At 38.4% G+C, this 12,165-nt stretch overlaps 1 protein-coding gene across 1 annotated transcript in view; it reads right to left on the reverse strand.

Moving 5' to 3' along the window:
- Positions 1 to 12,165, reverse strand: part of COL9A1 (collagen type IX alpha 1 chain) — a 90,059-nt gene that overhangs the window by 25,302 nt on the left and 52,592 nt on the right. The window contains exons 27-31 of the mRNA XM_039245801.1: positions 11,120 to 11,173; positions 10,961 to 11,014; positions 1,697 to 1,750; positions 1,008 to 1,079; positions 464 to 499 (exon numbers count right to left, since the gene is read on the reverse strand). Coding sequence (XP_039101732.1) covers positions 464 to 499; positions 1,008 to 1,079; positions 1,697 to 1,750; positions 10,961 to 11,014; positions 11,120 to 11,173 — 270 coding nt within the window. The remainder of the gene's footprint in view (positions 1 to 463; positions 500 to 1,007; positions 1,080 to 1,696; positions 1,751 to 10,960; positions 11,015 to 11,119; positions 11,174 to 12,165) is intronic.

The raw sequence follows: 12,165 nt of genomic DNA on the forward strand, positions 1-12,165 counted from the left end.
AACTTTAAAAAATAAATAAGTAAATACAATTAGGTATTCCTTGAAAAAAGGCTTTCAGTATAGAAAAAGGAACCCAGAAAAAGGATTAGTTATAATTCATGTTCATAGTTTATTTGTTAAGGTCTTGATACAGAAGGACTCAAAATATGATGATGTGGCTTAGAAGACTCTACCGGTCACAAGTAAACCCATCCAGTGAATGAAAGCCAGGGACACTCGTTTTAAAGGAAGGACAAAGTGTAGTCTTGGAAGCAGAGCCATCATCAGCACCAGCTTATTAAAAATAGTAGATAAAGTTACAGACCAAACTAAACTCTAGGTTTCACTCACTATGAAGCACATTGAGAAAAATTGCTAGCCTCGTTCTTCTCACTCACGCTGTAAACCAGCCAGTGCCCCCTGCTGGTGAGGCACATTAATGCCCATTACTCACTGCATTTCATACTCCTCTGATTGGACCTACCTGTTCACCCTTTGGACCAGGTTCACCGACTGCTCCCTGTATTGAACAAAATATAGTACTTTTTCAGTATTTTGAGGTATTCAACTACATAATTTCAAATGAACCAACTTCCCATATCAGACTGGTAGACAAAGACATGTATGAATGATGTGACAGATGAGGACTTGCTCCTTTCCTCACAGCCTCAACAGGCAGGTAAGACCTAGAGAAACTCACAGTTGTCCAAAAGCTGGCAACTTGGGGTCTTCTCTGACCACACCCACATAAAATCTCACTGGTAGAATGTAAATTTAAAACTAAACAGGAAGTATCATTGCAACTGAAATTTTTACTTTTCTCAACTTTTATTTTTTCCTTCTGAGAAATTATCATTCTAGACTTTTTTTCTTTGCTTCTTGAGCCCAACTGTCAGTAGTTTAAGATACCATTCTTGATCACTGTCTATGACCACCGCTATAAAAATCTCCAATGGACAAAGAAAGCTTGGTTTCTCATAGTAAAAATCATCCTTCCAAATAAGGAACTTTTTGGAGGGCTAGCTTACCCTGTCACCTTTCATTCCAGGAAGTCCAGGGGGGCCCGGCAAGCCAGGGAGGCCAGGACTGCCCAGAGAACCCTGAAAAACAAACAGAGGCTCCCGAATCACTATCACTGCAACACTGCAAGCACACAAGGCAGACAACCTCGGGTGTGTCGACTCCGGTCTAAAATAAATGTGCTGTGGTTGGTATAGCTCTGCTCCTCAAATCTGCCTCTCTCCCACACTCTCAGGAAGAACGAGGTCTGTCCCTCCACCCGCTCTGCCCACCTCTGAGGTCCTCAGCTCCGGGTCTGCACCCCTTCCCAACAGCGGGCTCTTTCAGCGGGCCCCGGGCAGCGGTAGTGCTTCTCTGGCCATGTAAACAAGCCCTACTCCGAGAAGTCAAAGGCAGCATTCACGCGTGCTTCTCTTCAATTTCAAGAACAACCAGAGGCCAAATGTAGCACTTCATGTCTCTCCTCATTTCAAAATGTGTGCTACAAACCACACCAATTCAAATACCCTCTGAGGGTATCCTAGATGTATTGTGAAATTCCACATTTACATTTTCGCACATTCACAGCGCAATAGAAATCAAGCAAGGATGATGAAATCACTCTTTGTATATTGTTTTTCTCTCCTTTTTATTTTTACAAGCTTATTGTGTTTTGTTTGAAGTGTATAAGCTGCTGGAGGCTGGAAATATTACTCACCAGTTTACCTGGTGGTCCTGGGGGTCCCACGGGTCCTATTTCACCTCTACTGCCCTGGAAGAACACAAACATGACTGTCAACTGGACAGTTTCCCAAAACTCAAATTTACTATGTCAATAAGATAACATTCTGCTTAGGTTTTTGTATAAATATAAAACTTATCAAAGTGTTCTCCCCGTGTTCAACGTTTTTACATAAAATGCCCACAACCTCCCAAGTGTTCGTCCTTCAGTGAATGTGTTAACTGTTCACTGTGATTATAGACCATTAGATAAAAATGATGTCTGATACATCCATGTGAAATGATAAGTAGTAATTTTCAGCATCTAAATCACAATATAACGTATTATGGCTGTATATATGTTTTATCCTCTTGATTATGTGCCCTTGAGGTATAGGTATATTAATTTTGAATTCTGCAGAATCCTTAAAACATAGAGTGAATTTCAGGTCTACAGTACATTTTAATGCAGCATCTGGTAAATGATCTTGAACCGCAAAATAGTGAAAAAAGAGAAACAGGATAGGGATGTTTGCCTTTAAATTACTAATGCAACTTCAAAATGACAGGGATAATAGAAATTTACAAAGTTTCCAACATACAAAATTCTTTGTTCTATACATTATTGTTCTAAATATATCTTAAAAGATTAATAAACATTGAAAAGTACAATTTATAATGAAAATACATGAAAAGCAACATTTCATTTTCTGAGCCAATTTCAATTTCTTTATTTGAAAGTCTAAGCCCTTGAAGTAATGGAGACATGAATTCTTCAATTTCTTTCTCCAAGAACCTTATACAGTTTTATGCAGTCTGATAAAAGTTTATTTTATTTCAAACATATTCAACTCAACTGAACATGAGGCTATTGGATAAATAATCACATTTCCTGGATGGTATATACAAATGGTATGTATATATTATGTATATATAATGAAAGTAGTCTTTTGAGTTCATTTTAGTTTAAAATGACACAGAAACCTAAGTGTCCATCAACGGACGAATGTATCAAGAAGATGTGGTTTATCTATACCATGGAATACTACATGGCAATGAGAAACAATGAAATCTGGCCATGTGTAGCAACATGGATGGACCTTGAGGGGGTTATGCTGAGCGAAGTAAGTCAGGCAGAGAAGGACAGCTACCATATGTTTGCACGTATAGGGGGATTAGGAGGAACTTAACAGAGGTCCGTGGGGGAGAAGATGGGGGGAAATAGAGGNGGGAAATGGTGGGGGAAAGGGAGAGAGGCAAACCATGAGAGACTCTTGAATGCTGACAAAAACGGAGGACTGATGGATGTGGGGGGAGGGGGGATGGGCATGGAGGAGGGCACTTGTGAGGATGAGCACTGGGTGTTATGTGGAAACTAATTTGACAATAAACTATTTGTAAAAAAATAAAATAAAATAAAATGACACAGAAACTTCATATTAATTTTTGATAGTTATATATATATATATATAACTAGTTATAACTACTTAGCTATATATATATAATGTTTATTTATTTATTTTTGAGAGAGAGAGAGTGCAAGCAGGGGAGGGGCAGAGGGGTGAGGAGACAGAGGATGACAGAAAGCCCCATTCAGAGCTCAGACTCACCAACCGCGAGATAATGACCTGAGCTGAAGCTGGATGCTTAACCGACCGAGCCACTCAAGTGCCCCTTTGATATACATAAATACTTCTGCTAAGATTATCCTGATCTGGCCCCCATATACTATTCATTTATCTATAAATTGAACTAAGTGTCAAGATCCATAATCATCTTGAATTTTCGGTTTCTTTGAAGATTAACAAATGTTTGCCAAATTACAAGTCTCTAGCTTGGAGTTATAATTAAGTGGTAGTTGTTTCAAATGAATTATAGGTGACTTAAATGAAAAATTCTTAAATACTTTACAAAAAATTTTATGTAAGTAGCTTGTCTAGTATATAAGTTTGGGTGGTACATTGGCCCTTAACCCTTGTTAGCAGCTTTAGAAGCCTGAGGCAGTGTTCTTTGAGGATGGGCACTGGAAAGAAACCAGCCACTGTGACAGGTTCTATCCATCTATACATATAATGATTGGATTCTCCCCTGTTAATTTAGCCCATCACTGGAAAATTCAAGACAGATTTTCTTCAGTATGCATGCTCTGTTGGCATTTTCAGTAATTTCTGAACTGCATCATGATTAAGATCCTAAATGTCATTGGCCTAACATGACTTTAATTCACAGAATAATTAATAGTCATCAGTGGGAAAACTAACTAATGATATTAGAAGGAGAAAGCAGTTCTTGACACAACCTCAAGTATTCACTTCTAAATAAATGAACCATTATGCCAAAATAAAGATGACTGAAGTACTTTTTTTCTCTTTCACAAACCAAAGGGCTAAGGAGGGATTATTTTTCCAGTCAAACTGAAAGATTTTCTCTGCTGGTATCTTATTTTCTCTTTCATGAGCTCTTAGTAGTCAATTCGTAAGTGTTTTCTAGCTGCTGGCAGGCCCTTGCTAACACATATGAATGGCTCAGAACTCCGGTATAGACAGTCGGTTCTGTTGAACTTCTACACCCATGAGAGCCCAGGACACACAGGAATAGAGGATCAGTAAAATTACAAGCATTTGTTCAGTATGTGTTATTCATTTTTATTTCTCTTCCACCCTTTAAGTTCTTGGCTATATTATTTTGTTTTACTTCTTTTTAATGTTTATTTTTGAGAGAGAGATACACACACAGAGAACGAGTGGGGGGAGGGTCAGAGAGAGAGAGGGAGACAAAGAGTCTGAAGCGGGCTTCAGGCTCTGAACTGTCAGCATAGAGCCTGACACGGGGCTTGAACTCACAAACAGTGAGATCAGTCTTGAGCCGAAGTTGGATGCTTAACTGACTGAGCCACCCAGGAACCCCAATATTATTTTATGTTTTTAAAGAGATTAATTTTACTTATTTTATTTTGAGAGAAAGAGAGTGTGGATACTTAACCGATTGAGCCATCCAGGCACCCCCAGTTCTTGGCCATTTTAAACATAGGTATTTCTATAGAAATCATCTCAAGTTTGAAAAAAGTTTATTTTCCCAACAGTGACCAAGCAGTTACAAATAAAGTATGAGGACAAGATTTTCTGATGGCCATTCTTAGGATTTCTATGTATTCTAAAAACATTCTCTAAGTTCTAGAATTTCACCTGTGAGTCAGATGAACATGAATATTCAAGATATAAATAGTAATCTTAAAAAACAGATTTAAACACATGTTGCAGGGAGCAATTCGCCATGGTCTTGTTACCACAGTGTGCTAAATAAATGGTAACTCTCCTGTGTTTCAAAAGCTGTGGTGATAAACATATTCTCAGATATGGTCAAGGGAGACTGGTAGGAATATGGCTTTTCTGCTCAGTGGCTAATATTTACAAACCCCGTGACAAGAGTTCTGATTTGTAGCAAAAAAAAAAAAAAAAAATTGTAAAGGACCAGAAAAAAAAAGGCAGAACCCTACCATTAAAAAAATGAGGAACGTAATAAAAGGCTTTATTTATTTATTTAGTTTTGGATCCTCTGTGCCACCATATATATCTTCAATATGTTCAGACACATCTGCCAACTCTTCCCTATTTAAGAAGCCAATCAAGGCTTTAAAAAAGATGCAGGCCCTCTACCAGTGATTCCCAACTATGGCTGTGCATCAGAACCCTCCAAAGAGTGTTTTAGATATATAGTTCACTTGGGGCACCTGGGTGGCTCAGTCAGTTGAGTGTATGATTCTTGATTTTGACTCAGGTCATGCTCTCACGATTCATGGGATTGAGCCTGCTTTGGGCTCTGCACTGATAGCATGGAGCCTGCTTGGGATTCTCTCTCTCTCTCTCTCTCCCCCCCTCTCTCTCTCCCCCCTGTGCTCCCCTTCCCTGTGCTCACACACACACACACACGCTCTCTCTCTTTCTCTCTTAAACTAAATAAACATTAAAAGAACTATATTTCACTAGACATCTTCCACCACTCCGTCTTCTTTCCACCCCCCACTTGCTCCCCTATATTCTTATTCTGTAGTTCTGAGGTAAGATCCAGGAATCTGTGTGGGTTTATGTCCTATTTGTTTGTCTTCACCAGGTTTACTTAGACTTTTGAAAATTCCATAAACACCAAAATTTAAAATTTGCTAAATATGTCTTGTACCATTAGAATCTGGCAAGCTAACTTCAGATAAAAACTATCCTGCAGAGCCTTGACTAGAGCTGGCAGGGTACTGAAGACAAGGCCACAGGCATGGAGCCCCACTGCCAGGTCCTGGCCCCGCCATGCATCAGCCAACTCCAGGCCCGTAACTTCACCTCTCTGTGCCTCGGTTTCCTTGCCTATAAAGTGGAGATAAAAGCAGTACCTATCTCATAGGGTTTTTGAGAGGATTGAAGAGATATATAAAGCACTTAGAACAGTGTCTGGCTCACAGTAAGCACTATAAAAGCATTAGTTATTATTTTTATCCAGGGTTTTACCCAAGGCTTAGAGAAATCAGTCAGAATTATGTTTTTTAATCAAATGTTTAATTAAATTGTTCTTTGCCTTTCATATCTCCTATCTCTTTAAAAGTAAAAGTTGCTCTTGGGGAAAAAAAACAGGTCTATAATCCTCATTTCTCTAGTTTCTGTCAAGCCCACTGATCAGCAAGAAGGCACCTTCTTTATAAATAAATACTGGGAGCTGTTTTGTAAAACTAATTTCAGTAAATACAAATAATTCCACTTGGAAATCTCCCTTTCAAAATAGAGCTACTAGACTTTTAAAATGTCACAGAAAAAAATCTATTTCATTATACTTGTGTTGTAATAATTATTTTGCAAAAAATATTGGATTTTATTCCATTGTGCTCTAGATTGTGGTGGTGGCTGCATTTGCCTGATTACCCAAAATGCTAACTAGCTGAAGAATGAACATTATTCTTAGTACCATGCTAATTTTGGAAGTGAGAAATTGTAAATCATTATACTTAGTCTGGAGTATATATTTAAGTGCTTCTCTCTGGGAAAAAGGATGCTGATTAACCCAGAAGATCAATTATGATTTCTACAGATTGTTGCTTTTACAAAACCATTTTCATATTAACATTGGAAGATGGTATTAGTCCTACAACAATGATAAGTTTTTAGGTTTGCCACAAAGATATTTTAAAAATCTATTCAATTTTACAGCATTGTATAGTTTGTATTTCTCTCTAGTGTAGGTTTAAATATTCTTGCACACAGGGAAGAAGATCAAAATCTATAACCATCACAGCTGCTTCACAATTATTGACAGGGATAATATTCCATGGCTTGGGGGGCACAGGAAGGCAGTTTCAACCATTCAGCAACACACCATATGGGGACCTCTGTGCCAGAGCTGTTGATGATAGGTGGGGGTGGGACTTCAAGAGAAAATGAGAGAGACTCTGTACTCCAGGAGTGTATAATCTTCAGAAAGCTGGAAGCAGATCAGCATGGCACTCATCCCAGTCAGGATCATGAGAGCAGAGCAAACACAACTCACTCAACAAAAGCCCTGGCAAGTTCTGGAAAGCCTGAAAGACGAAAATGGACTGGGAGCCACTGCATCCGAAGCCCCAGCCATAAGTCTGCTATAAACCAGGAGTCACCCAGAGCCAAGTGAAAAGCAGTTGAGTGTGACTGAGAAAGTCAGAAGTATGATCCAAGTGGTGAAGATATGAGTTCATATGTCATCACTGGAGGTGCCAAAAAAAAAAAACGTCCCATATGTCTTACTGTGGCATTGGCTAAAGTTGTTAGAACAATGGTTTGGAAAGGGGAACACCACTTACTTTCACAGACGTGCTCCAATTAGCCCGGTCCATTAGTAGGACACATTAGAAATAGGTTTCCATTCCTTCTACTCAGCTTTTCAATTTGACATTTGTAGGAAAAACTGTTAAAACTTGTGAGGAATAACTGAAAATGTGTGAACCTTTATCTATGAAACTAAATTTAATGATGTAAGATGAAAGAATAAACGTATCTTTCAGTAAGGAGATTTGATGTTAAAACTCTGCTCCAGAACTATAATACTTAGACTCTCTCATGACACTTTTCCATAGAATTTATAGTAGGTGAGAAGTCAGTTATTACCAACATAAGCAGCATAGCAAGATTTATTATACCTCCAATTCAATTCATTTTAAGAAATATTTATTAAGCACCACCTTGTGATAAGCCCTGAGTAAAAAGATGTAGGGACCACAAAGGTGGATCACAGGTGTCCCTACATTCCCGCTGTTTCCACAGCAAGGGGCAAAAAGGGAGACAAGCCATAAGAGACTCTTAAATACATAGAACAAATTGAGGGTTGCTGGAGGGGAGGTGGGTGGGGCAGGGCAAACTGGGTGATGGGTATTAAGGAAGGCACTTGTTGGGATGAGCACTGGGTATTCTAATTGATAAATCACTAAGTTCTACTCCTGAAACCATTATTACACTATATGTTAACTAACCTAGATTTAAATAAAATTAAAAAATAAACAAAATTAATTTAAAAAAATTTTAAGGGGCCCAGGGCCGCAGGGTTCAGAATAAAGAGAGAACATTTCTATGTGGGAGATGGGGCATAATCAGAGATGGTTTCATTGTAGAATTAACATCTTAATCACATCTAAGAAGGCACATGGGATATTGAGGAAAAAAGCCATCTAAGTGCAAAGCATAACAAAAGAAAGCAGGCAGGCTAAGAAGTACAGAGACTATTTAGAAATTAGCATGGAGTCCAGCTTGACTTGAACACAGGCTGGCTCTGGGTGAGGCAGAAGTGGGACGTAAAACTAGAGGGTAAACCAACAGTTTAAAATTTGGTACTTTCTTTAATTGCCAGTGGAGATCTATGGAGGATTTGTAAATAAAGAAGAAAAATGATGACAGAAGGCATACTTCAAAAAGACCAGTATGGCAGTCTCCACAGCCGGGGTCACAGCCAGTCCCCAGGCCTCTGAAATGCTGTCTGATACTTTTTGTGTGGCACCATGACTGTGGAAACACTACTGGAGCTCGAGGGTGAAGTCCTGGGAAACACAGAACTATCCCAACCAAGATGCCAGGAGTACCTTTTTGGAAAATGCTGGTAGAGGAAGGATAGACAAGCTGGGGAGGCAACGGATAATCCAAGCAGCAGCTAATGTTCTGAGCCAAGATAATGGAAGTGGGCTTACAAAAGAAGAGTAAAATGTAAGAGACTTTCAAAAGGAGGTGGTAGAATCAGCACGTCCTATTAGATATAGGAAACATGACAGAAGAAAAACACCAAAGCTTTGAGCCACAATGAGAACCTAGACATTTACAGAAATGCAAAAATCAAAACCTAGATCAGGCTCAAACATAGGCAGAACAAATATAGGCATAACAGATGTGCCTCCCCTCACATGAAAGAATGAAACACCCCCACCCCATCTCCTTATGCTATTCCGCCTCTGGTTCTCTATATATCCCATGACACTTAACTGATGATGGGCCAAGTCCTCTCTGTTCTGTCACATTTTGTGCTCAGTGCGTAGTCCTCACACACAGCAGGTGCTCCTTCAACTTTACTGTTTTCTGCTCTACAAAGTGAACGCTAGACTTAATAGCCAACATTCTCAAAGTTCCAGTGCCCCTTTCCCACACTGTTATATCCTCTGGACCAGTCATGGAGAATCTTCATTGTTTTAGGAATGTGATCTAGCTACAAACTCATTGCTTTGGCAGTCAACTTAAGGAAAGTATTTTAATTAGAAATTTGCAGGCTTCAAGCAAGAAAGAAGAAAAGTATAAGTGAGCAGTGAGTGAGCAAGAAGCATAATGAGGGGCAAAAACTAGTTTCTTTGGCTGCAGAGAAACTTCCGGAAACCACCTGGTAGAGGTTGGTTGACAAACATCCGTGAGCAGTGGAAAAATCCCCCTCTCATGTTGCAAGACACCTGGAATATTTTACTTCCCTGAAACATGAAAATCCTCATTCAACATGCTCATTAAATGCTTTAAAAGAAGTAACAACAATAGTTGGAAATAATTCTGTATCCTCTATATTCTCTCTCTATGTATATTTAGCATATATATTCTATAAATATGCTAAAAATCAATAAATTGTATACTTTAAATGGGTGGATTTTATAGTACATGAATTATATCTCAGTGAAGTTGTTCTTTAACCACACTAAAATATTTCCCTCAACTTGGAATTCTTTTTGTTACCCAGCAGATTTTGAAAACAAGAACTGACACTGAAGGCCAGAGAGAATTTTTTAAAGTTCACATTAAATGCATGTTTAATTTCCTAATCAGTTTCTCTCTAAGGGTCAAAGTGTATCTAATGAGAAAATCTACATTGCTGTATTTGCTGCAAAATAGACACATTTACAAACTCACAAGAAAATAAGACTGGCAGGTTCTCAAAAGATTAAAACATAGTTATCACATGACCCAGAAACTCTACTTCTAGGTATTGTACTCAAGAGAAATAAAAGCATGTGTCCACACAAAAATTCATAGAAAAATGTTCATAGTAGCATTATTCATAATGGCCAAAAAGCAGAAACAACCCAAATGTCCATCAGTGGATGAAAGGATGAAATGTGGTATATCCATATAATTGAACATTATTCAGCAATAAAAGGGAATGAAGTACAGATACACGCTACAGCATAGCTAAGCCTTGAAACATGTTGAAAGAAACCAACCACTGAAAAACCCACATAATTGTAGGATTCCATTTAAATGATATTTTCAGAACAGGTAAATCTACAGAGACAGAAGGTGGATTAGTGGTTGCGTAGGGCAGAGAAGATTCAGAGGAAATGCTGAATGATTGAAGGTAGACACAGTTTCTTTCTGGATGACAAAAAATGTTGAAAATGGACTGTGGTAATAGTTGTATAATTCTATAAATAAGCTAAAAATCAGTAAATCGTATAATTTAAGTGAGTGAATTTTATAGTACATGAATTATATCTCAGTAAAGTTGTTCTTTAACCACACTAAAGTGTTTCCATCAACATGAGAGGAGAGCACAAAGGGTCATCATGCTTTTTATACATATTTCAAACATGTTTTAAGTTTTATTTCCACTTTCTGAACAAAAAAAAGCATAAGTACACATGAATAGCATTTCTGTTCCCATGGTCTCCCTCGGCTAGCACATGCTCAAACACCAGAAGGCATTCACGGATAAATGAACCAATGTTTGGAAGAACACCCAGCAAAACCCTGAGAAGGCCCCTTGGAAGGTTCTACAGAAAAGGAGTACTCACGGGAAGCCCCCGGGGTCCTCGGGGTCCCACCTCTCCTGGAGGCCCCTGTTGGCCCTATTATGAGGAAGGCAAGGAAAGAAAAGGTTAACTCTCCCTAATTTTTGCTTATTGATTGCAACAGGTTAACACATAAAGGAAAGGTAACTCATGGCATCTTACCGGTTTGCCTGAATTCCCCAACTGACCAGGCTTCCCTGGAGCACCCGTGTTACCCTAAAGGTAAAATGCAACATTGAAAGCAATTTAGACAGCAAGTAAGCATAATCATCAACCTGCCTAGCCCACCCCAGGCATTTCCAACGCCTAAATAGCATTAATTTCCCAATTTCAGATTGAGAATTTGGGAAGATGTAGAATCTGTTTTTTAGTGGATACATTAAAAAATTTTTTAGATTCAAGGTAATGTTCTTTTATTCCCGTAAGTATAGTAAAGTGTCAAAAGTGTCCAAAAATGAAGGTCAAATGTCAAAAAAATGAAGGTCATTAGCCAGACAAGAATATGAGAACATTTTTCTTTTTCCTCAATATTAATTATATGTGTCTTTCCTTTACCATTTCTGTCTCCAATACCCTTCTTTCGCCCTTTGACCTGACACTGACACTATTAAAATTAAAAAGAATCCTGTGAACATGAGGAATAAGAGGATGTGCTGTTGAGAAAAACCCTGCCCGCAAGCTCCAGGGAGAGCGCATGTCTGGGGATGCCACCTCCACCATCAGTCTCTCACGGTCCACTTATTAGGGAACATCTCTGCTCTTTAAAGATGCTGTGCACCCCTATAATTAGAGAGCTGTAGCCGTATAACCTGGTAGTGACAAAATTCTACATTATTCACTTTTTATCTATTTAAAGTAAAGCTTTATCTTATCCCTTTAATTTTTCTCTCACCTGTTGTTTTTAATTGCTGGACTATAAGCCCTGGTTGATCAGTCTATGAATGAAATGTCTTAATCCCTTTTTAGTTTAAGTGAAATCACATTAATAATATTCACTGACATAATTTCTATGGCTTAATAACAACTTCCTTATTTTAAGTGGTAAAGAACAGTAACACTTTCTCTGTTTTCTGAGCACAAAGGATGACACTTTCAGGAAGGAAGTCTAATCAGCAACACTTTGTCAAAGTATTCTCTCTGCAGCTACGAAAGAGAATAGAATTTGAAGCCATAACGTCTTTTTCATTTCTCCTTAGGGTCAAAAATAA

The sequence above is a fragment of the Hyaena hyaena genome, unplaced genomic scaffold (assembly GCF_003009895.1).
Source record: "Hyaena hyaena isolate Hyena2069 unplaced genomic scaffold, ASM300989v1 scaffold_271, whole genome shotgun sequence".
Classification (NCBI taxonomy): Eukaryota; Metazoa; Chordata; class Mammalia; order Carnivora; family Hyaenidae; genus Hyaena; species Hyaena hyaena.